At 56.1% G+C, this 27,884-nt stretch overlaps 1 protein-coding gene and 1 long non-coding RNA gene across 2 annotated transcripts; both read left to right on the forward strand.

Moving 5' to 3' along the window:
• The first annotated feature begins 1,256 nt into the window (after positions 1-1,256).
• On the forward strand, positions 1,257-27,741 carry SSU72 (SSU72 homolog, RNA polymerase II CTD phosphatase). Its single transcript, XM_060621926.2, has 5 exons — positions 1,257-1,436; positions 10,754-10,897; positions 24,890-25,029; positions 25,617-25,735; positions 27,237-27,741. The coding sequence occupies exons 1-5, from the start codon at positions 1,357-1,359 to the stop codon at positions 27,336-27,338; spliced, it is 585 nt and encodes a 194-aa protein (XP_060477909.1). The 5' UTR covers positions 1,257-1,356; the 3' UTR covers positions 27,339-27,741.
• LOC144617313 (uncharacterized) lies at positions 10,904-12,541 on the forward strand. The gene is made up of 2 exons (XR_013557733.2): positions 10,904-11,472; positions 11,731-12,541. It is a non-coding gene; the product is annotated as an uncharacterized LOC144617313 (long non-coding RNA).
• Positions 27,742-27,884: the final 143 nt, after the last annotated feature.

The following is a 27,884-nucleotide window of genomic DNA, read 5'->3' on the forward strand; positions in this document are numbered from 1 at the left end:
TCAAGTTCTTCCAAGTAAATGCTTCCTTGCTGCCCTCTGCCCGGTCCTCCCTCACCCCAACTATGTCCAGCAGTCCTGAGAGTCTAGGGGCCGGGTTCTCAGCTTCTGTTCTCCCTGCAGACAGCATGAGCAAGGATAGGATACTTCAGTATCGGTGACGGTGGTCCCTGACCATCTGGCTTCTGAGTTTCACACGTCCTCTCCAAAGGAAGCCTCTCTTCCACCGTGCCTACGGTCACACCTAGCCTTTCGAATACCCAGTTCAAAAAGCCGCCACCCCCACGTCGACAGCTCCAGGCACCCCACTACCACAGCTGTTCCACTCCAGGGGGATCTCCAAGTCAACGCAGAGTGCCCCTCCACTGTCGCCACCCTTGCATGGCCTGATTCCTCCTCTTACCCGGTGCGGCTCCCACGGGGGAGCATCGCCCTCCGCTTGCCCCCCCCCCCTTTGTCGTGCTCCCCTAGAAAACACCAACTCCCTGCCCACTCTAAACCCGGATCCAGGCGGTGGACAGGGCTGGAGAATAACAAAGGGGGTTCCCTAGTCTGTTACACCGTGACCCTAAATCTCGAGCCCGCAGCGCCTCCAAACCGACCCGAGGACCTAGTCAACTTGCTCTCCCGCGGGTCCTTCACGGGTCCTCTCCCCAAGTGCTTCGTAACTTCACCTAAATGTTAAACTTGTAAGGGTTTTGAGGAGAGCCGTGCGCTGACGCTTGCGCGCGCCCCGGGCCGCAAGGCGGTTCCAGAGGAGGCGGCGGGGGCCCACGACAGAAGCGACCCGGAGCACTGGGGGACTGACAGAGTGCGCGCGGAGCGGGTCTAGGGGGCGCGTAACGGCTCCGGCGGCAGGAGCGAGAGCCCGCGGTCCGGCAGGCCGGGGACAACGCGCACAACCGACCCCAGCCGCTGTCGCGGCGGGCGCGTCACTCTCGACGACGACGGCGGCGGCGGGACGTCCGGGGCGTCAGGGGCGACACTGCCGGCGACGGCGGCGGGTTTTTGTGACGTAGGACGCCAGCGCGAGGCTCCCGGGGGGCCCTAAGGCAGCCCCTGCGAGGGCCGAGGGCCGCGGGCCGCGGCCGCACACGCCCGGAGCAGCGGAGCGCCCGCCGGAGGCCCGGCGCCCGGGGGCGGGGCCTCCTCCTCGCCTGGCCGGGCGCCGAGGGCCCGCGCGAAACGCCGCTGGGGCGCCGCCCGCCCGCGCCGCGCGTCTCGACGCGTTACGTCGCGGCGCCGCCGCCTTGGCGTCATGACTTCCGGGCGCCGCGGCCGCCATCTTGCTCGCGCGGAAGCTCCGCGGCTGGGTGGGAGTCCCGGAGCCGGCGCGTCGCGGTCGGTGCGGCCGCCGCTATGCCGTCGTCGCCGCTGCGGGTGGCGGTGGTGTGCTCGAGCAACCAGAACCGGAGCATGGAGGCGCACAACATCCTCAGGTAGTTAGGGCCTCCGCCCTGGCCTAGCGCGCCCTGTCCGATGCCGGCCGACAGGCTGTTTCTCCGGCCTCGCGCGCCCTGCGCTGCCTGTGCTGGGCGGCGGCGGTCCCGGCCCCGGTTCCCGGCCGGTGCTGGGCGGCGGCCCCAATCCCCGGTCCCGCAGGCCCGACGCCGGCGGCCGGGCAGGCGGTGCGCGGCGGCCGCCGAAGGACGCCGGGTGGGCCGCGCCGGGCTCGTTGGCTTCGGGGCCGAGCGCAGCGAGGAGTCGACGAGGCTCGTTGGTCCGCGCGGTACCCCCACAGGTTTCCTAGCGTCGCGGGAGAATTCAGGTTCTGAGCCCAGAGGTTCCCGTTCGCGCAAACCTCCAAGCTCCCGGTAAACCCAGATGCTTGATGCTGTTGCATCCACTTTGCACGTATGTTTGTGCATCTGAAAATAGCCGGTCTTCTGTAAGATTTTCATCGGTGGGGCGGTAAGTGCCAAGTCCAGGTGAGGGTCTAGGAGATGGTAGTGTCCTGACGACCTTCTCCAGGGGGTGTCGTCATTTATCAGATCTGGAAAACGTACACAACGTAACCTCAGGATAAAGGAAGGCTTAAGGAAAAAAAAAAAAAAAAAAAACCGCCTATTTTGTTAATTTTATGTATTTGTATTTTTGCCCCGACTGCATTTTCGAGTCTTATGCCAAAAAATGCCCCTCTCCCCAAAGCCTCCAGTCAGTAATTTCTGCACTCCACGTGAATTCGCTTTTTGTGCGCTTGTAATGGACGTGTCAGCACTCTCTTTTGTGATCGTGGCGTTGTATGTATTTAATAAAAGTTTATTCCCGCTTGGTAATTTTTTTCGTTCAAAATCACTTGTTAAAACGTGAACTTGATCTCTCACATTACAGTTAAAGTTTGGTATACACGTCAACTTTGGTAGTAAAGCAAAGTTGAAACCGCCTTTTCTCCCGGAAGTTTCCACAAGGGATAACAACAGTGCCTGCTCGTAGTTCTCACAGTGCAACTTTAACTCTCCCCAGTAACTTGGAAAACTTAGAATATCCTGCACCTTCTCCCGTTTCTTAACGAAGGTAGGAGTGTCAGGTGTCCAGGATCTGCTATTTAGAAGTTTAATTTTTTCTAATCTATGCCACACAGCCCACAGTATTCGCTTAATGTTTTTTGTTAGAGCATGGGATGCTTTGAACCTAACAATTCATTGTGAAGGTGGTTTTTAAACTACAACCTGTAAAACTGCGAACTTGTTTTAAAACCAGGAATGTGCTAGAATTAAGTTCAGAGTCATTAAATGTTTGGTGAGTTTGAGCAAAAGAATGTAAGGTTAACATTCCTGGAAGATTCCTCAAGGAAAATAAAATTTAATGTCCTGAGTTCTAAGAACGCATTATTTGGAGACCACCTCATCCTGCTGGTTCTGGGCGGTGATCTGCATAACAAAGTTGAGATGAAATGTAACAAAAGGAAAATGTTTTTTTAGTTACCTAAAGCAACTTTGTTAACGAAACCAGTTCCAAAAGTCTTGCCTGTCTGATAACTTCCCTGAGACGGTCATCACAAGACGACGCGCCCTTGTTTAGTTCAAAGCGGCGGTAGCGGCTCAGCACTGCGTCTCCTGTTTCCCCTGGAAATCGGGGTGCAGAAGAGCCCCTCCGAATAATCACCAAGAAGGAATTCTTATGTGTGTTTTTACCTGTTTTACTGTTAAAATTTTACTCAAAAAGAGATTCAGAATGAGGATACAAGGAGGTAAGTTTAGGTAACCGGTGTTATTAATGTGAATGTGACATTAATTTAGACATGAATCTTTAGGGTCTAAAATACTTACATTTGGGGAATGTATTTCTTTGTTAGAAAGTAGTGTTTGTGCAAACAAAGTTCTCATTGTAAAAGATACAGAGAAGATGGAGACGATGGCGATGACTCAAAGGACCCTTTCCGTGTACCACCTTCTGGAAGTTTCTGTGTGCACAGACGCCTAAGAGATTAAAATGTTGTTTGGTAATTTCACATAATGTTTGATTTCGGTTCTTGTTTTGATGTACTGAATTTGAATACCTGTATCCACATTGAGTCATGGCAGTGGTTACAAAATCAGGACACCGTAATCCAGAGGAATTCTGTGCAGCAATTAATTTTGTAGCCAGTTCCTCATTAGGAGACACTGGGGCTGTTTTCTGTCTTTCAGTCTTAAAACGTCAACATCCTTGTGCCGTATGAATATCTTTGCACAGTTTTCTGATTTCCTTGGCATGAATTCCTAGGGATAGAATTGCTAAGTCAAAAGATATGCATATTGTACGTTTTCATATATTTTGCCAGACTGTCTCCCAGAAAAGTACCTGTTAGAGAATTCCCAGTTTCTCAATTTGGGTATTTCATTTTTTCATGCTGCTGGGGCAAAAGAGGATCTCCCCCTTCCTTTGGTTTTAAAATTGCTATTGAGATGAACCAACTTTTCATGCCATTTTCACTTTTGACAATTATTTGTGGTTTTCTGTTTAGATTATTTACAGGTTTTAAAAGCATCTTTAAGAAATTGATGTGGTGGTTTTGTTACCGCCTTAGAGCTTATGAACGTCAGGGCCTATAAAGGGGGCATTTGTGAAAGCCTAGGAAAATGGCGTGATAAGTGAGAAAGGAAAACTGCAGCTCAGTTACAACCACCTGAGACGGCATAGTATCAAAAGGAATGCAGTGAGTTGAACCTGCACAGTAGGTAGTTTTATTAGTGAAACCCTATTTTATTTTATTCTTTATTTTTGCCCTATTGAAAATCAGTTTTGACTATTTTTGACAGGTCAAATATTAGTGGTAATAAATGTTGGCATTTTTAGTCACAGTGTTCCCTGGGGTGATCATTTTTGATCCTTTGAGACTAACTCGTTTCAGATACCAGTCCTGGGAGCGCTTTAGGTTTTTAGGAGTGTTTCCACAGAGGCTTCTGTTCTTTGTGCCCTGTAGACTGAGATTGCCCTTTGGGGTCAATTAATTTATTTTTTGTTCCAAGCTGTCTCCTAGATGTCGGTGGCCATGTTGATTTTTAAAAATTTTCGTCTGTTTATTTTTTCAGAGAGCACGAGCGCATGTACGCGAGTGCAAGCCAGGGAGGAGCAGAGAGGGAGAGAAATGCCAAGCAGACAGCTCATTGTTGGCACAGAGCGTGACGCGGGGCTCAGACTCACAAACCGTGAGATCGTGACCTAAGCCGAAACCAAGAGTCGGACACTTCGCCAACTGAGCCACCCAGGCACCCTAAGGGCCGTGTTGATTTTTAGGAAGCTCTCTGATGGTAGCCATTCAAGACCGATTTTAAGGACAGACTTTTATATATTGCTGAACTGAGTTCTCAATTTGCTTTTAGTGAAAGGCAGTGTGATTTGGGGAGGATGAGCAGAGAGGCTGCAGATGTGAAGGAAACCAGGTGGGGGTCAATCTCTTGAGCTCCTCTCTGCCAAGCGCTTTCTAATGCCATTTGATTTCATCCTCGTAACCATTAGGAGGTCCACACTTAATACAGGTGAGGAGATGGAACCCAGCGCAGGAAGCCCTGGCTCACGAGTGACAGCAGGGATTTGGACACGAGGGCCTCTGGGTATAAACCGAGACTCTAGATGGGAAAATCATGGGCTGAAGAGGGGTCCCGGCTGAGGGGAGGACAATGGAATTGGCTGAGGTCCTGTGGTTTTCTGATTTGGGGTGAGGCAGCCAAGTCTTAGTGTCATGACTGGATCATGTGGGCCTCCGGCCACCCTGGGACAGGGGCAATTAGACATCCTCTCCCAGATGGGACCGAGTCTCAGGCTGCCTGTGTTTATACCATAACAGCACACCCAGTTGTGCTAAATCCTCATTTCCAGTAGTCTCTTGTCCTTTACCAGGGAGGGATAGTCAGCTATGCAGCCTCTCTGGCTGTATCTTTTGATATTTTGGTTCTGAGCACACTTGAATGGAAACCATTTGGGAGGGTGAAAGGATTTGAAATCACATCTTTATGGCAGAGGATGGGGCGCCTGGTGGCTCAGTTGGTTAAGTCTGACTCTGGATTTCAGCTCAGGTCGTGATCTCATGGTTCGTGGGATTGAGCCCTGTGTGGGGCTCTGCGTGGAACCTGCTTGGGATTCTCTCCCCACACCAGCCCCCCACCTACTTACGTGCACATGTTCTCTCTCAAAATAAATAAATGAACTTAAAGAGGGAGGTGCCTCCAGGGGAACACATGTGCCTTCATAGATTTTAAGGGACTGCGTTGTTTTTTGTCTTCAGGAGGCAGAACTGAAGTGAGGGTGATGGAGGAACGTAGATTTTTGTTTGAATACAAACATGGGTTCAGAACAGGGTAGACCAAGCCTGGTAACCACTCTCAGAGCCAAAATATTCTTCCCTGCATAAAGGATCATCTTCAATCTTTTATAGATGAAAACAGGAGGAGCCCAGAGCGGGGAATAGTTCGGCAGGCTCCCATCTATGAGGAACACATTCTTGTTTAGGGCCAGTTAGTGTTGGAGCAGGAAAGCAGCACATCGGTGGTCAGTTGTCGCTGGACCGTCTGAAGTACCAGGTCTCGAGGGTCAGCTCTGCTGGCACCGCGCGGCGTGGGTGGGCAGGGACAGGAGAGGCTGACAGGAACCAGCAGAGCAAGGTGGCCTGCCAGAAGCCGGGGTTGAGGAAAAGCAGCTGTGGAGGGAGGAACACCCGAGAAGGGGTGCTGATGCGGGGGCTAAACGTGATGGCTCACTCGTCGCAGGCCTGGCACGGTGGTCTCACGCTTAGCCGTTCAGTTTTGTCGTCGACCTTGGGGGACGGTGAGAGTAAGGTGTAAACCCTAGAAAATATTTACCGGAATATGTTTTCAGCCAACATTTAGCAGACGATGACGAATCTTCCTGGAGTGTTAACGTTCCAGAAGAGCTCATCTTGCAGTCTTCGCGCTGTGACACTGCAGGCAGGCATTCAGGTGCGATGCTTGTGAGCAGTTGATTTGTGTTCTGTACATACGAGGTCATCACATACTAGACGTCGGGCCGGTGAGCAGTGAGTGATGTGCCTGCGTGAAGGTGACCTGGGCCCGTGCGTGCCTCGCGCCCTACTTAGACACAGGGTGTGCCTTCAGAAGGTTGGCGGTGGGTCTAGGGTTCCAGTCGTAGCCACAGTAATGCTTGAAATTAGATTAATAACCATACTGTAGAAAACTTGGATGTTAGCTTATGATCCTTTTTGGTATTCATTTTAACATCATTATTTTACCTTTAGTCATGGGATGATAATTGAAACAATTTGTTTCCCAAAATTTAACATTTTCTTTGATAGGTTCTTTGTGATAGGTTTTTTGATACTTGGGAAGACATTTGATAAAGGGTAGTTTAACATGCAAAATAGTTGGTCCTTGAGATGAAGCTGCTTGGTTGTCAGGAATGTTTTTATAGCGTTCAGTTCTCTTATGTAAGGTCATTGTCACACCGCAGTGTTGTCACAGCACAAGATGGGCTCCTCTGTCACTTGCATCAGCTGAGAAGAAAGGGGGCTTCTGTTGCCAGTTAGTCTTTTTGCCACTTGGGAACATTCTGTTGGGGGAAGACCAAGCCGCATTTCATTTTGTTCCAAAATACGCTGGATTGCCATTTCAGAAAGTCGGGGAGGGTGTGGAGGATGGGCCCCAGGCTGTTCCCAGTGGGGGCTGGCTTCCTCCACTCAGAGTCCCACCTGGCCCTTTGGGGATCCTGCAGTCACCCCCTCGGAAGCCTAGGGTATCTACTTTCACGGCTGTGGACAGACAAAAGTGGAAAATGTTCCATTTGGACACCTAATGCAAACCTCGAACCCCCCTGTGATGGAAGATGGGTAGAAGAGATAGGTGGGCCTGCCAGGTGGCGGCCCCAGCAGGATGGGGGACGGGAGTCCCCGCACCGGGGGGCCTCTGGTTGGAACCTCCTGGGAACTCAGTGGGCAGCTTTCAGGTGGCCTGCCTGGAGCACCCTGGGGTCCGGTCCAGGGTCTCTGCATCGCGGGCTAGGATGTGAAGATCTTTGAGGTGCCCTGTCTTCCCGCTCCCCCCGCTCCCCTCTGCTCCTGCCCCACAGCTTTCTCCACCGCCGTCCTCTCGCTGGCCTGTCTGTGGTGTGCACTGACTGTTTCACCTGCTTTGTCGTCCCTCCGCCCGCCTCCTGACCTCCTGACCGTCTGAGAAGAGAGATTTGGGTCTGTTTTCATCACTGCTGTCTCCCCAGTGCACAGTAAGCTCCAGGAAACATTGTTGCATCAAGATGGAATGATACACCTGCCATTGGAAGTGGTGGTGGTTTTTCATCTTTTGAAACTTGAGTTGTGCCCTCGGGGGTCTTGTTTCTGTGGCTGATGTGGTTTCATCGCACACCTCCGTCCTTTCCCTTGCCGGCTAGAGATGCGGTGCCCGGGCCAGCAGATGCTGGGGATGTGAGCGGCCCAGCGCCCCCGGACACTGGTGAGGGGTCGGTGGAGCTGGCTTACCCGCGTCCCGGATACTTGTGACGCTTCCGGGAGCCTGCCTTTCCGGGAGCCACAGGGTAAACTCACAGGAGACTTGAGGCTTGGCATGGGTTCGCACACCAACAAGGGGGGTTATGCCACTGGCCAGGGTTGGTCTCAGGAATCCCTCCCTCTTTCCTTCAGTGATGTGCATTTTCCACGTCGCATCAGGCTCTAAGCCGCTGGGGCATCCTGAGGACACTTCGGGGGAAGTGGCTCCGTGCTGAAACAGCAGGCTGCTTGTTGCGGGCAGTTCCTGGCAGATTCGGGCTCACCTCTGTGTGTCCTCCAGGGCTCTGTGGCCACGACCTGCTCGCTCAGGACCCTCTTCAGGGGAATGGGACCCGCACGGAAGCAGGTGACCATGGACCTTCCTTGCTCGGAGATCAGCAGGTGGCTGGCGCCTGGGTAGCAGCTTGTCTCTGTCGGCTGTTGAGGTGACCTTCATCGTGGGCGTGTCGGTGATCTGGCAGGAAGTACTTGATCCTACGTGATCTGAACTAGCTAGGAGTCGGGTTCGGATTTGGGGTGAAGACGGTCTGCGTGTACCTCCTCAGGGCACACGAGTAGAGGTGTCTGTGTGTCCGTGCCGGTCACTCTCTGGTCACAGCACAGGGTGTGTTGTGGTTAAGTGTCGGAAATGTTGGTTGTCTTTAGGGTTTTAACGGTTCGGGTACGTGTGGGCCTTGGTTTGCTGATCATCGTGTTCTCTGTCGTGGGCGATGTCCTGGGGACCTGCTTGCACAGCTCGGACTGGACTTCTAGGGACGCAGGCAGGTGACTCCACCCTTGCCAAACTCCCAGGACTCGGGTGAGGTGAGAGACAGTGTGAGTGGCGGAGGGGCAGAGAGAGAGGGAGACACAGAATGTGAAGCAGGCTCCAGGCTGTCAGCACAGAGCCTGATGCGGGGCTTGAACTCATGATCTTGAGATCGTGACCTGAGCTGAAGTCAGACACTTAACCGACAGAGCCACCCAGGCCACCCCTGTTCCAGCTTGATGCCCCGAGTAGGTACCGGCTGTTGAGGCTTCTCTTCCCTTGGGGACACAGCCCCTCCCAGGCCCCTGTGCCACCACAGTTGGGCATGTTTCCACTCTTTGATTTTTCTGTGAACAATTGCACCAGATTTTGTGTGGGTGGCACCCTTCGCCCTTTTCACAGCGGCAGTCGTGTCCCGCTGCGTGGAGGGACACGGGCTGGTTCTCGTCAGGGTTGCGGGGAGTGTCCTGCGGGCCGTTAGCGGATGTGTGCCCGTAGCCCGCAGGACGGACTTCCAGAGGGAAGTGTGTACGTTGGAGAGGGTGGGCGGTTTGTGCTTGACGGATGTCGGTGCCCTGTCCAGAGGCTCACAAGTCCTTGCAGCAGCGCCGTCTGAGGTTTTTCTCCCGTGTAAAACTGCTGTTCGTTCGCCGTCCGTCGGGTACTGTAGGTGCCAGGGGCACGGCGGCAAGCAAGAGGGACCACGTCCTCACTGCGTGGCGCTGACGTGGCAGTGGGAGAGCGCTAACCCCTGAGCAGACTCCCCGTCCTTCGTCTGATGCGTCTGTCTTGTGACGAGTGAGATGAAGCCGTTTCCTTCCTGTAACTTTCATGCCTGTGCCCTGCTCCTCTGGGTTATCTGTCTCCTCCTCCATATCAGGGCATGCTTAGCCGCGGCCCTGTTGACATTCTGGCCTGGAGGACTGTCCTGTCCCCTGTCGGAGGCTTAGCGGCCTCCCTGCTACCTAGATACCGGTAGCACCTCCCAGTTGTAAACGAACAAAAATATCTCCAGACATAGTCGAATAGCCCAACTTCTAGAAAAGCCCGAGACCCTTCTTGCCAGGCGGGGCTTGCGCGAAGGATGTGGGAAACACACGTGCTCTCCCGAGGCCTGCAGCTGGGGAAGTCCCTTCAGATGCAGAAGGTAATAGTTTACAGATAGACAGCTATGATGAGAAGTCCCATTTATTGAGGCGCTTTTAACACTTAAACTTTTTACTTTTACTCACCGTGAGTTTGGAAGCTTTCAAGTTCTATGCCGACTGACTTTTACACGTGACCGCCACAGACCCGAGAGTGGTTATCGGTGGTGACAGAGCGTCGTGGGCCCTCATACCTCTGATGTTTATTGTGAGAGGACCTCTGTCCCCGTGTGGGTTGTCACAGGGGCTGCGCTTCGCGTACATCCCCCGGTTGGTTAGGAGACACGCTCGTCCCTTTCCTTATCTTTGATCCAGGTTACAAGAGTCTCCACCACTCGGGGACTATCTGTTCTCGGCCCTCACAGCCGACACGGTGCTGCCGGCCGCCCCTGGGCTCTCGGTTCTGGTTTCCCGGCAAGCCCCACACCACAAGATGCTGGGGACGGGACGCGTGGCACTCCCCGTGGTAGAGTGTGCGGTTAAGTCCATGGGCGCCTCTCAGGAGTCAGGAGATAGAGGTCCTGTGAACCTGAGCCCTCTACAGAGGTCAGGGTAGTGGTCAGGCATCAGGAATGTTCCAGAAGAAATCTTCTCTGACCCTGCGTGTCTGGCAGGCCCCTGAGGGTCAGAAAGTTTCTAGGGGGACGTGGTATACAGCTGTGGTGCTCAGACGCCACCTTGTAACTGGGTTGAGACCCTCCGTCTTCCGTCCGGGTGGGTTTCGTCCAGATTCGCGCAGCATGCTGCAGGATTGCTGACGGTTTGTGCATACGACGCCAGAAGTTACAGATGTAAAAGCGTGTTCTGTAGCATCGGCAGTCACTCTGTTTCCCGTGTCATATCCCTTAGTTTGAGAGGTTTGTGTCTTAATCCGACTGTGATTCTCTCTCCTTCCGTGTCTTTCAGCAAACGGGGATTCAGTGTCCGGTCCTTTGGAACAGGAACCCACGTGAAGCTCCCAGGACCAGCACCGGACAAGCCGAATGTTTATGATTTCAAAACTACATACGACCAGATGTACAATGATCTCCTTAGGAAGGACAAAGAACTGTATCCCAGTGGGCCGCCCCTTTACACGCCCCACGTGCTGGTCTCTGGCAGGTGTAATCGGTGACGTGTACGTCACTCCGACCTCCGGTTTAGGGGCGTCGTGAGGTGGGCACGTAGTGGCCGCCTCCGTGGGGTGCGTGGAGTCTCCCCCCGCGTGGTGCGGAAGCGGACACGTAGGGTGTGCGGATGGAAGCGTGGAGCGCACCTTGACAGAGTCGAGGGAAGTTCCGATTTAACGTTAAGCAGAACAGCTTAGATGAGGAAAGCGGAAACCACAGGGTTAAGTTGCTTTTCTCACTGCAGGGCTGCCCACTGCTGTCCTCTGCAGGTAGGTAGGCGTGTGCGTGGGTGTGCGTGCGCGCGCGCACGTGTGAGCGCGGCGTGCACCGATGCGTCTGTAGACAGGCCGCTTCACACATCTCTGCCACGTTTCCACGGGGTCAGGTTAGTAGGAGGGCCAGGTTTGCTACCGAGGGAAGCACGTCAGAAGCAAATAACCGGAGAGAACTTTATTTCATTCCAAGAAGAGGCAGAACAGACAGGGTCTGCTACTTAAGACTCATGTGAAAGAAAAGGTATTTTTTATTTTTTTTTATTATTTTTTTTTTTTTAATTTTTTTTAACGTTTTATTTTATTTTTGAGACAGAGAGAGACAGAGCATGAACGGGGGAGGAGCAGAGAGAGAGGGAAACACAGAATCTGAAACAGGCTCCAGGCTCTGAGCTGTCAGCACAGAGCCCGACGCGGGGCTCGAACTCACAGACCGTGAGATCATGACCTGAGCTGAAGTCGGAAGCTTAACCGACCAAGCCACCCAGGCGCCCCAGAAAAGGTATTTTTTAAATCGGTTTTATGAACGTGACCTCCGGCTGTGCAGTGGTTAAGATCATTGTTGCCTGGCTTTCGTCCAGGGCGCTTCATGATCACCCTGCGCTGCTTTAAAACTTCGGGGCCTGCCTCGTTACGGTGAGTGATTTACAGTTTTCAGGATGGAGCCCAGACATGTCCCAAGTGCAAGGAATGTAAACACCAGACGGAGAACTTTGTCCTCGTGTTGGTGCTCTTACGATTTTTAATAAACTATAAATGTTTTTTGTAAATCTGTAGATTAATTAGTTAGCTGGAGTGTGGCTCCACATGTCATTCTAGCAAAGTGTAAAACTGGACCCTGACGGTTGTTCCGTCTGCCCCCTGTGCTCTCCTTCCTCACCTACAATGAGAACGTTCTCGGAGGGCACTGAGGCCACGGTGCCATAGCCTGGCACGTGGGGCTGTCCGTGAGTCGCTGTGGATGGTGGTCACCTGTGACGCACCGCTCCCAGGAGTCCAGGACACGTGGTGCAGTGGACCCGGCGTCTTCCTGGGAAGTCCTGCGTGCCCCCTTTCTCAGAAGCCCAGAGCCGGCTCTGGGAAGAGACCCCGAGGATGTCCAGTGAGCCGTGCCCCGGTCCCTGCATCGCAGCGACGTGCTCTGCTTGTGTCCTTGGGCCAAGAAAGAAGGCTGGGCTCTGGCTCACCGAGAGCAGCATCTCAGGAAGGCTTTCTCCCTGAACTTCTCCCTTGCCTGGAGAGCTGGTCTTAAGTCTTGCAGAGAAGTGTTGACCACAGCCCCTTTACCCTGGAAAAACCTTTGACCTTAAGTCCAGGCTTTTGTAGCTTGTTATAAACTCTCCATGTGTCGTTAGGCTTATCTTGAGACTCTGTTTTTGAAGATTATTCTTCAGCTGGCACCATTCATCTTTAAAACTCTCATGTTCAGGAGGGAAATGAAATCAGAGAATATTTATTTGTCCGTACTCCCTTAATCATTACAAATTAGGCCTTCTGACCGTGGAGTTGACCATGATCCTCCTGTTTCTAGGAACAGGCAGCACGTAACCACATTTTAAAAAGACCAGAATGAGAGGGTTTGGAGTAGGAGGGTTGATGTGATGTCCTGGCAGTTCTGAATGAAAGAGCAGAGACCAGCTGCTCAGAATTCAGAATCTCCTTTGTAGGCTGACTTTGTACAGAGGCACAGTCTCTCCACAAAGCATCCAGTCCAGGAGACAGCCACACGTGTGTGCCTTTGCTGCATCGTGGGGAGGGTGTGGCTGGGAGGGACGTGGCTGTTCCAACTGTCACTGCACTATTTGCCTCCTGAGACCCTGCGTGGGAAGGTCATCTTCACAGACCTCCCCTTTTGATTGCCCCTCGTGAGGCTCTGGGAGGGACACGTTTGTCGATTTATTAGTCACTTCTCTCGGGTGGGATCTCTGTCCTTTAGGAAGGGGGTTGTAGTTGGTTAGCTCGCCCAAGTACAGCCCTTGGCCAGTAAAGGAGGGACACGTGATCCAGGGGTTCCCCGTGGACACTGGCAAGACTCAGGACAGGGGCGTCAGTCTTCGTGCATGAGGGGAACAGGGAAGGAGGCGATGGCGGAGGATCAGCTGTGTGTTGGGGTTAGACACCGGGCTTGGGAGGTGCCCTGATAACATGGGAGGGGATACTTGGCCGGTAATGGGGCACTTCCAGCTGCAGGGGGCCTGCCGCTTTGGTTGCTTCCCCCATTGGCTTTTGTGCGCAGATAAGAGCTAAAAAGCCAGATCTGTAGCCTAGACTGCCAGGGCTCTTACGGAAGTGACGTTTAGAACCTGCTGTGGAGAGCTGGAAGGTGTTTTAGGATGTAACCCACAGATAAAACACCACATTCAGTACATGCTCGGATTTTCAAGAGAGAGAATGACTGGACAGGAGAAAAATGGCACATGGTGAGCAGAGCTGGGAGGTGAGGCCGAGTGGCCCAGTGGCATGGGTCGGGCGCCCTACGGGTGTGCGTGCACAGCGCTCCTGAGGCAGAGTCAGGACGCAGTGCTGAGCGCGGGGCTCTCGCTAAGTTTTGGCCGGCAGGCCTGCTAGTGTGAAAGCACTTTATAGGTAGGTGGTTTTTTTCTGAGCAGGGTGGGCCTCGAGGGGTTGGGGGCCTCTTGCCTGTGGCTCCCGGTGACGCTTGAGCGGCCAAGCCCTGGTCTGCTGTCCCTGTCGGACCTGCCGTGGGAGGTGCAGCAGGGCAGGGGCGTGAGGTGGGATACAGACCTTGTTCGGCTAACCCTAAACTAGTCCATAAAGCTGGACTGGTCTGGTCCCCAGTTTCCTGTGGGAATTATCTACCAATAGTACTGGGAGTCAAGTCAAAAACAGAAGAGTTTTGTGGTCAGAGAATCCATGCAGCACACGAAGCTCACGGTCTTGTGGGCCTTCGTGTACTTCATGGGGCCGTGCAACCATCACCGCGGTAATCGTGGACCGTTTTCACCCCCCCCCCCCCCCCCACAGCGTCCCCCGCCCCTGTCACCCACCGGCTACCTTCTGTCCAGACGCTTCATCCAAGTGGAGTCCTGGGCCTTGTGCCCTTTTGTAACGGGCTCCGCCCCTCAGCATGTCCTCGAGGCTCGTGGAGCGTGTATCCAACTGTCCATTTTTAGACATGATTTTTTTTTTTTCCCCTCTTTTAACCTTAAGTTTTGTCTTCCTTTGCCCTGGAGTTATTTTGAATATGGAGCAGCTTTAAAGTTAGTGTTTCGCCCTGTGGGCTTGAGCACGGCTCCAGGGCTGGAGTGGGGCAGGCTTGGAGGCTCGGCTCGCACTTGCCCCCACGGCATTTCCTTGGGGGGGGGGGGGGTGGCTGCGGTGAAGAGCCCTGGGCCTGCCTGGAGCACCTTTCCTGAACCGGAAGTAACTTCTGCGACAATAGCGGATCACTGGACCCGGTGGAGGGGAGGGCTGCGGTGTCCTCCTCGGGCCTGAGAGTTTCGTGCGTTCAAATTAGTGCCTGTTTAAAACCTTTGAGTAGCTACATGCTTTGTGAACTACAAAATCACTTCCAATCACTTGTCTTTAAAAGCAAGTCAGTGTGTGGCTCTAAATATCCTCAATGACGTTTTTAACTGGAGACCAGTTGCCCCCTAAACATGGGTTTGAAATGCAAATAGAGCTCTCACTCCCTGGATCCTGGATCCTCCATATTCTTCTCATTTTTCTCCGTCTGTTGTAATTACCTTCTGGGGTTAGCTTTTTTTTAACCATTTGTTCCTTTTCATCCTCATTTGCACTGTCTTTTAGGCCTTGGGTTAATTCACGTGTACAGTTGACCCCAAACAGCATGAGTTGAAATTGCCCAGGTCCACTGGTGCGCAGATTTTTCTCGATAAATACAGTACGGTGCTGTAAGTGTATTTTCTCTGCCTTGTGATTTTCTTAAATTTTTCTCTAGCTCCTTTGTTCTAAGAATACAGTATATGATACATACAAAATATGTGTTGATTGACTGTGTTCCCAGTAAGGCTTCTGGTCAGAAGCGGACTGTTAGTAGTTAAGTTCTTGGAGGGTCCCGAGTTACACCTGAATATTTGCCTGCAGGGAGCACCCCTCACCGCGCCCCCCATGTGGTTCCAGAGGCCACTGTATACCCCGTTCTTTACTGTGTACTTGTCTTGGGGTAAAAGGTGAAAATAAAAATGATCTCTAAGATCGTAAATCCCCACAGCCTCCTGACCTCTGTCTCGGGTCCGAGGTCGGTGGACACGGGAGCTCAAGAGGGGGTCTGTCCTCCCTGAGGCCCTGTTGCCGTGTGACAGGGCCTCTACCCTTTTCCAGAAGCTTGTGGTCTGGGTCTCCTCGGGCTCCTGTGTCCAGCTCAGCTGAGCCCGGTGGGGAGGAGGGGGGGTGCCCGCCTGCCGGTCCCGTCGCGGGAACGGTTCCCGCAGCTCCAGCCAGAGCTTTCTCGTGCCTGCCCCGGGCCCGGCTCCACTGTCGGGTGAGCGCGCTCACCTGGCTGGTGGTCCCTGGCTGCCCCCTGGCTCGCTGCGCTCGAGGCGCGCCGAGGCTCTCTTCGCTTCTGCTGCGTTGCACCTTGTCTCATTTCATGCTGGTTGGCAGCTTTTTAAAGTAGTTTTTAAGTAGTTTTTGAAAACAGTGTTTGTTTAACAAACATCTACTTCTTAAGCCAAACACTGATTTCTAGAGAAACTCTGATCTAGCGTTGCTGGTATCTAAGCTTTCAGGTCTTAGAAAAGCACTCGTGCTTGAAGTTTACAGATGAGGAGCCGGAACAGCCACCACCGTGTCGGAGAGTGTGTGCCACCTCGGCTGGGGTAGCTGCCAGGGGTCGCTTGCGTGTCTGGGCGTGACAGAGCCAACACTGACCTCGCCCGCTGCTTCCAGAGCTCACCCGGGGCTGGGGGCAGGCCTGGTCTCCCCAGCCTGCGGGAGGTGATTTGCTGATGCCGGGCGTATAAACTCAAGGGTGGTCAGAGGACATTGTAGACTGGCCTGAACTGGCCGCCGAGCCTCGTGTTGGGGCAGCAGTTAGGTTGGATGCTGGTGGCTCGGGAGCTGACTTTGACATTTCCTCCGGGGGTTCCCAGGTTCTCATTTGTGCAGCCTGTATGCTCTGGAAAAACCGCTCTGATTTCCGAGTTGAATTTCTTCATATGAAAGAAGTCCCAACTCAAAAGCTTTTGATGTGGTGGTTCTGAGTATGGTCCCAGGGTCCCAGTGCTCCCTACGGCCCTTCCCGAAGACCCCATGCTTAAAGCTTACCTTTCTCCCTCTCCCCGAAGTGTGGAGAGGGCTCTGGCAGAGGCTCCCCTGCCCACCGTTCTCAGTCCTCCCTCTGACGGCTGACAGGCTGTTTGAATGCTTTTGAAGACGCCCCAAACCTGCCCTTTCCCCCAAAGCACTGGGCGCACCCTCTCCGGCTGGCTTTTCTTCCTCACAGGATGGGGAGGAAGGGGGACAGTCAGAACCGCCAGGTGCGGTAGGTCACTGTGAGGCCCGTGGGGACCAGACCCCGGGGGCCCAGGGAGGCCGCCGTGTCCCACTCCAGCCTGATAACCTGCTGGCTGAGGAGCAGCCACAAGAAACCCCTTGCTTCGTGCTGCTTCAGTGCTTTGCCCTGAGAACATGGGCTCGGGGTGTCTCCTGTATCCGTGTGGGTGAGGGGTGGTCTGGGTTCCCACGTGTGCTCCTCTCCTGGGGCCTTTCCTCTTAGTCCTGAGCGTGGTAGCACTTGGCGTGCTCCGTGATTCCTGCGTGTGGTTCCCTTTGGCCTTTCTCCCCTGAATCGAAACTCCGAGATGGTGTGGCCCGTGGCACGTAGCCAGTGCTGGACAGTGGGAATCCAGGTGAGCCACCACGAGCTCGGATGGGGGGGGGGGGGGCGGGGGCCGGATGGGCACACGGGAACGGGCCTCTTCCCCGGGCTGGGGAGCCTGCCCGGGCCTTGACCAGGAGGAAGTGCGGGGTCGGGGAGGGCTCCAGGGAGACAGCCAGGCTGAGCAGCAGACGGGGGTCCCTGCGGCATCAGTCTGGCTTTCCCACCAGCCTTGGGGGTGGAGTGCCCCCTGAGGGAGCCCCGAGCGCAGGCACCGGTCCAGCGGCGCCCACCTTGGTACTGACCACTAGCTGGAGCTGTGCGGCAGGGGGGCTCATGCACACGCAGGGCCTGAGGCCCCACCGGGTCTTCCAGCTGCCCAAGCTGTCGTCGGCAGATGCCCGGGCCCTCTGTCCGAGAGGGGCTCCCAGTGGGCGTGTGGCCTCTAAAACAAGGGACTTCATCAGGGTGGCTCTGAGGACACATCCCGAAGGGCAGGCAGCAGCTGCCATCGGCACCCTCGAGGAGGGCCTGCTCCCTGCCCCGGCCTCTGAGCAGGTCTGAGCGGCGTGTCCTGCCGGGATGGCCCCCTGGATTGCAGGTCACCTGGAAGCTTTGGAATCCTGTCCGCCTTTCCCCGATGCGTCCCTGTCCCGGCCCCGCTCCGAGCATGCTGGGCATCACCATTACCCTCCAGAGTAAGATTTCCAAGTCTGGGAAAAGCATCCCCACCGGGCCTTGTTGCGTGCAGTTCTGGGCGCGTCCCAGTTGGCGGGGGACGCTCAGCGAGGCCTTTCTCTCCAGAGGCCTCTGCACAGCTTGCTTCTCTGCTGGCGGTGAACCTCGCCGTCGGCTGTCCCGTGGCCACGGCTGTTTTCCCCGCTGGCTGTTTTCTTCGAGGCCTGTGGACCCGGCTGCTCTCGATCCCCACGAGGAGCCCTGCTGGGGGCAGGTGCGCAGCTGTGCAGTGAACACTGGCCTCCCCCCTCGGCAGACGTTTCGACGCTATAGAAGCTGAGTGCTCAACGGGGGTGGGGGCGGTTTCAGCTCGGTGACCACCGTGGGCTTTGTCTACTCATCGTGTCCTGTTCCTGCTTTGGGCTTTTTTCTTCTGGGATTCTTAAATTTTGTGATAAAACAAGGGGTTTTTTTAAGGGTTTTTTTTTGTTTGTTTGTTTTTGAGAGAGGGAGAGAGCGCATCCAGGCTCTGCCCTGCCTGCGGCAAGCCCAACGCGGGGCCTGAACTCCCAAACCGTGAGCTCGTTATCTGAGCCCAAGTCGGACGCTCCACCGACTGAGCCACCCAGCCACCCTCAACTATTTTTTTCTTAGCTCACTAAATAACTAGAGTTTCAGTGAGGAAGAGGGATCGTTTTACTTCTCCTTGTGCTCATTCACAGAAGTGTCGGCCGTCGAGAGTAACAGCCCTTGCTCAGCCTGTGGGACGCTGCCTTCTGATGGCAAAGCCCCGCGTGTCACGGATGTAGGTGGTCAACGCAGGCGGCCCAGAGAGCAGGGTGTCTGCTGTTCGTGCTGCTGGGCTCAGCCCTCCTGTCTCCACAGCACACCTGGGATTTAGTCCAGTTTGGAACCATTTATGTAAACCAGACGTGATGATAGTCTAATTCATAATTTTAAAACTTTTTCTTAAAAAAGGTTCAAAAAGTAAGTTAACTTCCACTAAAATGCTCCATCCTAGGGCTCAGCTTTTTGCGCTGAGGTTGAAATGTGTATAAAATTAAGCAGCTGGGGGTAGGTATGTGTCTGTGCCTGGCCGGCTGGGTCGGTGGAGCATGTGACTCCATCTCGGGTCACAGGGTCCGGCCCCTCGTAGGGCTTGGAGCCTACTGTTAAAACACACACACTCACAAAGACTGAAGATATTTTTCCCACTGTAATTTTATTTATCTGGCCAAGTTATTTAAATTTGTTTTCTGAACTTCCTCAGATTTAAGCGGATGTGGTGGTTTAACCTGTTTGGACAAGTGGTCTCGTCTCGTCCTCTTCTCTTCTCTTCTCTTCTCTTCTCTTCTCTTCTCTTCTCTTCTCTTCTCTTCTCTCCTGTGTATTTATTGAGAGAGAGAGAGAAGGCAAGCAGGGAGGGGCAGAGAGGGAATCCCAAGCAGGCTCTGTGCTGGCAGTGCAGAGCCTGACGTAGGGCTTGATCTGACGAACTGTGAGATCATGACCTGAGCTGAAACCAAGAGTTGGACGCTCAACCGACTGACCTAGGCGCCCCTGTCATCTCTTTATTACGTAAAAGCTTCCTACGAAGCGCTAAAGTTTAATCATGCTGGACAGCGTGTTATGGTGGACCTTTGTCATCTGTTCACTTGAAGCCGACTCTAGATGGCCAGGGGTGAGGCCCACGCGTTCGCTAAAGCCGGGAGCAGCCTGGGGGGGGGTCAGTGACCTCACTGCCCCCACCTCCAGGTTTCTGAGGAGGTGGCGTGGCCCGCAGGATGGAAGAATTGTCATGCCAGTGCTGCATTTTGTAAGCCCCCTTTAAAGGGGGTGTTTCCTTTGAAGAAACAAGAGGATGTAACCCTTCCCTCCGTAGTGTCTGCTGCCTCTTTGTGCAGGGCCACCGTGGCCAGGTGTGGGGTGGCAGCCGCTCCAGAAGCCGAGTGTCAGGGTAGTTCCGACGGCATCCTTCTGCGCTGAGTAAACCGACAGGATGTGAGCCGCACCCCCCCCCCCCCCCCGAACTGGAAACTTCCCCAGTGAGTTGTGGGGAGGCCATTGGTGCCCCTGGGCTGCGGCGGCCCGTGTGTGCCGGGTGAGCTCGCCTGGCAGGTGCCAGCTGTACTCAGGGACGCTCTGACTCGTGTGCCCCGGGAGCCAGGCGTAAATGGCTGGCACACTCAGTGTGACTACTGACGCAGGTCTCTCCACGCGCTCTGCTGGTTGAGCCCAGCAAGGGCGACCCTGCCGCGGCTGCGGGATTCTGAGCCTTGTGGGCGCCTCCGCTTTGGTGCACCTGCCGTGTGCCCTGCTGTCCCGTGTCCCCACTTAGCGCATTTGCACTGTGGGGTTGCAGGTTGGGCCTCCCGGGAGGCCTCTGGTCCCCGCACTCAGAATGTGCTACCCCAGAGGCCTGTTCTCGTTTTCTTTATCTTTCACGTAAGTAACACCTGTTCCTAAGAACAGTGCCAGTGACCTCTCCTGGTGGGTTCTTGGGAGCTGTGTTCTCTGGGGGGTGCTGTGTGTACAGCCCCCCGTTGCCACCTGTGTGTCTGCAGGACCCGGTGCTCAGTATTCTGTTTGTGGACATGGTCATTGAACATTAAGTTACCCTGAGGGCTCCCCACAGAGACAGAAGTGCTCCTGACCTGCTTCGGCTCTTGGGTTTGTGTTTTGAATGAGGCCTTAAACTAAACCCTGGAGGTTTTGTTCTAACGTTATCTAGGATCCAGGGAAACCCTGCGGCGTCTGGCCCTGGGTGTGTGAGGCTGACAGCCACGTCACTGTGGCTCCCGGGGCAGGGAGGGCACCAGCCCGTGCATTCAGCAAATGCGAGACCCCGCTGGCCACAGGCCTCAGTTGGTGCTGATTTGAAGTTGAAGGCAGAAATGCCACCACATAATCCTGAATTTGAACTGAGCTCTTGAATGCTCTCTGAGATGGGTGGGGAGGCTCATTCCCTGCCTGTTCCCTAGGTGCGTTGAGGGGAGCAGGCACCTGAGAGGCTCCAGCTGCACGGTGGGGGCGCCCGGACGCCTCTCCCCACTTCTGACAGGTCACACACTCCAAAGGAAAGTCCCTGGGGGCAGGAGGGGTGCCCAGGGGGTTCTTGAGGGCAGCAGAGAAGAGGGCTGCCGACTGGGAGTTCTAACTTCCTGGGCCAGGGAGTTGTCCCTCGTGGTGGATTTGGGGTCGGGATAGTACCCTGCGCTTCCTGGAAGCATGGCCCTGCTGACTTTAACACTGTGCTCTGTCCCCGTGCCTTTCAGGGGGTTTTCAGAAGCCCCAGTCCTCTACTGGGGCATGGCTGGCTGTCTTCCGGCTTGGGAGCATGGACCTGGGCTCAGCCAGGCGGTGGGCCTTTTCCTCACCGTCACCCACCCCCATGCTGAGCACCTGTGGTGGCCCAGACCCTGAGGTGGGGGGGGGGGGAGGTGCGGTGCTTGGGCATTTCTGAGCTGAGCTGCCCTTGAGGGTCTTTCCCCAGAGAGGACTTGGGTCCCCACTTGAAAATTCTTGCTCCGTATCTTATGTTTGCATATAATCAACCCTAGATGCAGGGTTTAAAAAGATGAGCAGGTTCTCTAGGTGTGGCCCACGCTTGGGGAGCCTTAACTATGGAGGGTTTGGGTTTACATCCAAGGCCAGCAAGTGGAAAGACCTGAACTAAGTATGGTAGTGTTGGGGACCGGAGCAGGTGTTAACAGGGGTCTGGTCACCCATCGTCTCAGCGGGGCATCCTTTGTTAACACAGCCTGAGCAGTGGAACCAGGGCCTGATCCAGCCGCCTGGGGTGTGCTAACCCCCACGGGGGGTGGAAGGGGAGCCCAGTGCACCCCTGCCTGGGTATACTGGCCCAGGCCCCGCCCCCCCCCCCCCCCCCCCCCGCCCCAAGGTGAAGGTTCTGACTTGGCCTGGTTGCTAGCCTCTGGGATCCACGGGCACTGTGGGGCCAGCATGCCCCGCCTCTCACCAGGGTTTGTCTTGATTACATTTGGTTGGTGACATTTGTGGGGAAACGAGGCTTGGGCTGTGCTTCCCCATCCTTGGCAAGAGCCTCTGTTCGGCTGGGGAGCAGGGACGCTGGTGCCTGGTGGCAGCCTGGTGAGGGTGTGGAGCGTGAGGCTCCCCTGGGAAGTCTGTGGCCTTGGTGAGCGAGCGTCAGGCCCTCGTGCTCCTGCGGCGCCTTTCCTGTGCGAGCTCTGCAGATGGCTCGTCTCCTGTCCCTTGTCTTTAGCGTAAACCCCCGCCTTCCCTCCGTCCTTCATGGAAACCTCTCTGTTTGAGCCAAGGTTCCGCAGGTGCTCCAAGGGGCACAGGCCTTGCTCTGTGGCAGTCCCTGGCTCCCTCCATCTCCTCCCTCACCCTCCTCACGGGACAGCAAGTTGTGCTTCCCCTGGGGCTGTGAGGGTCTAACTCGGGGGGCCCAGGGTACACATCCACAAAATGGCTGTGGAAGCCCTCGTCTTTGGGAAATCACTGGAGAGAGAAAAGAGTTCGGCTGAACCTCTTTAGGTTAAACCTAGCATTGGAAAAGTTGCTTTGAATCAGAACGAGAGCCGTGTGGCTCTGCTCTCAGGGAGAGCCTAGATCCCTCAAAGGGCGGCCCCTTGAGGCAAGGCTGGCCCCAGGCCCCCGGGGCTCCCTCCGGGCTTGGTGTGGTCTCTGCAGTGTTTTGCCATGCGCATTTCAACTTTGCAGAGAAGACGAGTTATCGTGGCTTCCCTGTTCCTTCCCTCATCGCCTTGCTCTCTTTCTGGGGACAGTCTCCCATCCTGTATCCCATGGGCTTCCCCTGAGTCTCGTTTGGCCTGCTTGCTGAGGTTTACGTAACAGCTCTGAGCACGTGCTATGGGCTGGTGCTGGCGAGGTCTAAGTCGTCTGCTAGTTGAGACCCCAGAGTGTTTGAAGACGACCCTTCCTTTTGTACTTCCTGTGATGTGACCAGAACACCAGGTCCTTCCCCGGGGGGAAGGCAGGGGGGGGCGGGGAACCTGCTGCCTTCACCTGTTGCAGGTGAGAGCGGTGAAGACAACTGCCTTCTGAAGGCCAGGAGTGAGGCGACAAGGCCGTCTGTCAGCCGGGAGTGCGCGGTGGCTTCTCGCGTCACACCACGCTGCTCGGCAGGTGGGAACCTCGCTGCGGGTCCGCATTGTGCCACAAGAGCGAGAGGGCGTAACCGGCTTCATCCCCAGCAACTTGGCCTTCTGGAAAGATCTCGGGGTTCACTTGGAGGCAGAAGCTTCATTAGGAGCCTCCCCATTTATCCCAGGACGCTTCTGGTCAGGGTGCTGGGGAGAGTGGCAGCCCGCATGCCACGTCCCATGTCCCCATCCCCCCGGGAACCCGTTCCCCAGCTGGACAAGGGAGCTCGTCCCTTCTGAGGGCGAGACTCTGGCCTGCTGCTGTCCCATCCTTGGAGATGCCTTCCTGCCTCTGGGAGTTGGCCGGCCCCTTACTAAGCTGGTGGCCGCTTCCGGGCCCCCGTCGCTGCCAGCCACAGGAGAACCGTGTGTCATGGGGGGTCTGACGGTGCTGCCTCCTTCCAGAAGCAGGGCCCTCTGCTGACCTCTGCTTTGGCCTCGCTGTGCCCAGATAAGTTTTTCGGCGGGGCCTCTCTCTGCTCCTCCACATCCTGTCTCTGTCCCTGTCCCGGGCCACTGTGACTTGGAGAAGCAGGTGGGTTTGTGGTCAGTCTTCAGAGGCTCCTGCCCAACCCGGCCTTGCATCTCTGGTGTTTGCCAGGAGACGGTCCAGAAAGGCCACCGTCACTCTTCCCTTGGACACTAATGAAGGTTAGGGTTTGATCCCCGAACGAGGCATTTTTCTCCTTACAGGAATCATTTCATCTGTTCCTCTTCTCTGTAAGTAATTGAGGCCGAAGCAAAGGAGGAACGGCTTCACGAGGCCTGAGCGCTGCAGGCCCCAATGAGGGGCCTTCCCCGAGCACCTGGTGGCCACCTGTCCCCAGGGGCCGGGAGCCTCAAGCCTCGGCCTCGCCCGAGACAGGTGTGTGTCTGAGGACACACGGGACACGGTCGGGCGCCGTGGTCTTCATCCTGCCGGCAGGGGTGCGGGGGGGCGCGACCACGGGCCGCCCCGGTCGCCTGAGCCGCCTCTGTCCGCCCTGCACCAGCGGGTGGGCCTTCCCGAAGCCGTTTCTTTATGCTGGACTTCGGTGCCGAGCGTGTGAAGGGCCGGGTGCTGAAAGGCCTCCGAGTGGCAGCACAGCCGGCTGGGGGGGGGGGGGGGGGGCAGGAGGGGCTGCGGGCCCAGCCCAGGGGCGACACGGGGGTTCGGTGGTCTGGCAGCTGACGGGTGTCTTTTCAATGTAAAACTCGACACGGGCCACTCACAGATGTTCTAGAAGCTCTTTCCATTATCCAAAGAGGTAGGAAATGTATTTTGAGTAATAGGAGATTAAATCGCCCTAACTTAAGATCTGGGGGAGCCCTAAGATGTATCACTCAGAAGTCCTCCAGCAGCTAATCTGTCTCGTAAACAGAATTAAAGATGCTTATTCCCAGCTGTCTGGAATGCCCTTTAGTGATAACCACGGACCTCATCTTTGGGGACTTTGTCCCTGTCTCTTGAGGTGGTGAACCCTAACCCTGGGGTCACTGGGTTGGGTCGGGTGTGGCCCTGTCTCGAGGGTCCCACGTGAGGTGCTTGCCCCTCCTGCGGGGCCTGGACCACCTTCTATTTTCAGTCGGCCCCCTGCTTCCCCCCACCCCCCAGCCTCCTCCATGCTTCCCTTTCTCTGGTGGGTTTCCAGACTTTTCTTTTTTTTTTTTAAACTGCAGCAACTGAGCCAGACCTGGGACTGGCTTTGTCTTTGCTGAAGGGCTGTGCTCAGTGTGAGTGATTACAGAGTTGCCGGGGGATGAGTCAAAAAGCAGGTTGTAGACACTAGGTCTCTGCTCTCTAGAAAAGGTTGGTCTGAAGGGCTGCCGGGTGTAGGGCAAGCGCGTCCCCCGCCCGGCTTGTCTTCCGCAGGACTCCAGGGACTGGCCTGGTCCACCCTAAAACGGCCTCAGCCCCTCCGTGGCTCTGATGCACCTGCCAGGAAGGGGTCCGGCAGCTCTGCTGTCGCAGACGCCGAGGTGCTGGGCTGGGCTGTAGGCGCTCCCAGCTTTACTACAAGTCTTTAAGCTTCCTTGACTCCGGCGCTTAGCTATACGCAGAACGGCATTTTACATATGTTGGACAGAAACAAGAGAATCAAGCCCCGGCCAGAAAGGTTCCAGAACTGCAGAGACCTGTTCGATCTGATCCTCACCTGCGAAGAGAGGGTGTACGACCAGGTGGTGGAGGGTAAGGATGCAGGCTGGGCGCGCCGCACGCCTGCTGGCCGTCTGCCCGTCACGGCCTCGGGGGCGCCCCTGGCTGTGAAGCAGAGCCGGTCCCCGGACGGCCAGGCTGCCCCGCGCCCGGCTCGCGCTTCCCGGCCCGGGGCGTGGCGCGGGGTTCCTGTGGCTCCTGTGGGCAGGGGAGAGCGGTCAAGGCCGTGGTGGGGTGGATGGGGCCCTCCCTCCTCCTCGGCCCCCAGCCTGCGTGCCGAGGGTGGGGGTGGGGGCGGGAGGTGGTGGCCTTCGGGTGGCCGCGTTCGTCAGAGCAGACCCACCTGTGTGTCGGCCGACGGCACGGTGCGGGTTTTAAGTCTTTCGGGCACGTGCCGAGCATGTGCGAAGCAGAGGAACCAGGGGCCTGGTGCTCGGCGAGTGGGACCACGTGGCCAGCTCGTTGAGGATGACCGTCGCCGGGTCTCCTTGGGTCACCCCATGTCTGGCGTGCAAGTGCTCGGGCCTGGCTTGTTACCCAGGGGCCAGAGGCAGGGAGCGCGTCGGCCCCCTCACACTCTGGTTCTGAAGCCTCTGACCGCTGTGTCTCGTCCCTGTTAGATCTGAACTCCAGAGAGCAGGAGACCTGCCAGCCGGTGCACGTGATCAACGTGGACATCCAGGATAACCACGAAGAGGCCACGCTGGGGGCGTTCCTCATCTGCGAGCTGTGCCAGTGTGTGAGTACCCTGTGCCCTCCTGTCCCCTGCTCTGGCCCAGGAGCCCAGGTCTGCCTGACCCAGGGCCCCAAGGAGCAGTCTCTGCCAGAGGGACTTGACCAGGGCCACCTTCTCCTGACACACGGGTTTTACCAGGAAAGCGGCTATCACGTGATTCGGATTCACGTTCGGGTTATTTTCAAATGTTAAAGTAGGTGCAGAGGCGCCCACAGATCTGTGGATCGACCACACGGCTCTGGCTTAAGAACTTGCCTCTGTGCCTCTCGTTGGGTTGATGGAGGCGCGGTGCCCTGCTCCACGTCCGGCTTCCGCGGAGATGGCCGTGCGTGCCCACCAAGACCCGTCTGCCGAAACCCGGCTGACGTCGAAGGGAGCCTGGGGCCCTCAGAGGTGCCGTCAGAGCTCTGTGGACGCAGTGGGTCCTCCTCTCTTGACCCTAGGGACCTGTCTGTCAATCCTTGGCCCGCCCGAGCGGCCCTGGGCAAACCTCCCTCGAGTGGAAAACCCCAGGGACTTTTGCAGCCACCGTGCAGCTGTGCTCAGAGCAAGACCTTCCCTCTCAGATGTGACAAAAGGACTGACCCAAGCAGAAACCCATGCGCCTCGTCCTGTCCTCTGCCCACAAGCTCTACGTTTAGGTCAGCTGGCTAGGAGTGGTCGAAATGAGGGAAACGTGTGGCTTAACCAAGAAGCCAGAGACAGGCAGGCCCGGACTGTTTTGCTGTGAGGGCCCAGGCCCTGGTGTCTTGTTCCACACAGCCAGCCTCTGTTCCCAGCATAGCCATCGTGCGAGACAAAGGGCTGAAGGGGAGCGCATGGCCCAGAAGCTGCGCGTGCGCTTTCCATTCGGGTCACCCGACGAGAGGCGAGGTACAGGGGGTCTCTTCGTGTCAGAGAGGCGCTGCTTACAGGCCGAGGCTTGGGCCGGTGAGTGGCCTCGGCCACCGTGCGGCCCGCGCCGGCCCCGGGCCACCCTTGGGCCGTCCGCCAGCAGCACCTATTTCTTCCAGGAAGGGTCTCCACCAGGGGACGTCTGGCCTTCTCTGCTAACAGCTCTGGCTCTCACAACTGGGAGGGACCATAGTGGCAGCCGGGGGGGGGGGGGGGGGGGAAGCCACAGATGTCCCAACACCCTGCCGTGCACGTGATGCCACCGCTGCAGAGCACGGGCTGGCTTTGGGCAAGCGACCGAGCCTTTACAGAATGGGGACAGCGGAGGCGGCGAAGGTCCCCAGTCCGTGTACTTGGGACATCAGTGGGCAGGCCTCCTGGGGTCAGAGCCCGGCCCCTTCCCGGGTGGGCTACAGCAGGCGGAGGCCGGGGACTGCCCGAACCCTCTGTTCTCAGGCCCCCGCGGGGGTGGGTGCCAGCGAGTCTCCAGAGCACAGGTCAGCACTGGGTCGGGGCACGGGCGGCTGGGTGCCCGGCACCCCCCCCCCCCAAACTCCCAGGGCCATCGCCCACCTCCGCACCCGCTCAGGCGGCCTGTGCCTCCCCCCAGATTCAGCACACAGAGGACATGGAGAACGAGATCGACGAGCTGCTACAGGAATTCGAGGAGAAGAGCGGCCGAGCCTTCCTGCACACGGTCTGCTTCTACTGAGCCGCCCGCCCTCCTGAAGCCGACTTTCTGAGCTTCCTTTTGTTAATACTTTTCCTCCCTGATACCTGTTTTTACTTTAAGGTATTCTGCTGGCGGACAGCAGCAGTGCCCAATGAACTGTACATACAAAATGAGAAGATACACAGACACCAGATTAAACCAAATTCTTTTCTTTCCCACTTCTCCTTATGAGTGGGATGTCAATTAGGAAGTTTTCTTTCTTTAACCAAAAATGTAAACAACGGTTTATAGTACATTTTCCCCATACATTTGTGGCTCTCATTGTGGTTCCTCCCCTGTGCCCCCCAGACTTGCTGGAATGTGCAGATAACCTGAATGAAGCCGTGCACTCTGTCTCACTAGGAGAGAACCTGCAATCGTCCAATAAATAGATGCTGCTGCCTTTGCTTTGTCCTCAGTTGCCCACCTGGCCTGCCGGGGGGTGGGGGTGGGGGGACAGGGGGTGCTCTGGGACCTGTGGACCGCAGCCTGACTTCTGGTGGGACCCTGAGGTCCTGCTACCCACAGGGACTGCTGGAAGAATGG

The sequence above is a fragment of the Panthera onca genome, chromosome C1 (assembly GCF_046562875.1).
Source record: "Panthera onca isolate mPanOnc1 chromosome C1, mPanOnc1 haplotype 2, whole genome shotgun sequence".
Taxonomy (NCBI): domain Eukaryota; kingdom Metazoa; phylum Chordata; class Mammalia; order Carnivora; family Felidae; genus Panthera; species Panthera onca.

Excerpts from the sequence above, each read along its gene's own strand:
- SSU72 (XM_060621926.2), top strand. The coding sequence starts at position 1,357 with ATGCCGTCGTCGCCGCTGCGGGTGGCGGTGGTGTGCTCGAGCAACCAG. Across the intron at positions 25,030-25,616 it reads GTACGACCAGGTGGTGGAGG|ATCTGAACTCCAGAGAGCAG; the intron begins GTAAGGATGCAG and ends CGTCCCTGTTAG. Across the intron at positions 25,736-27,236 it reads TCTGCGAGCTGTGCCAGTGT|ATTCAGCACACAGAGGACAT; the intron begins GTGAGTACCCTG and ends GCCTCCCCCCAG.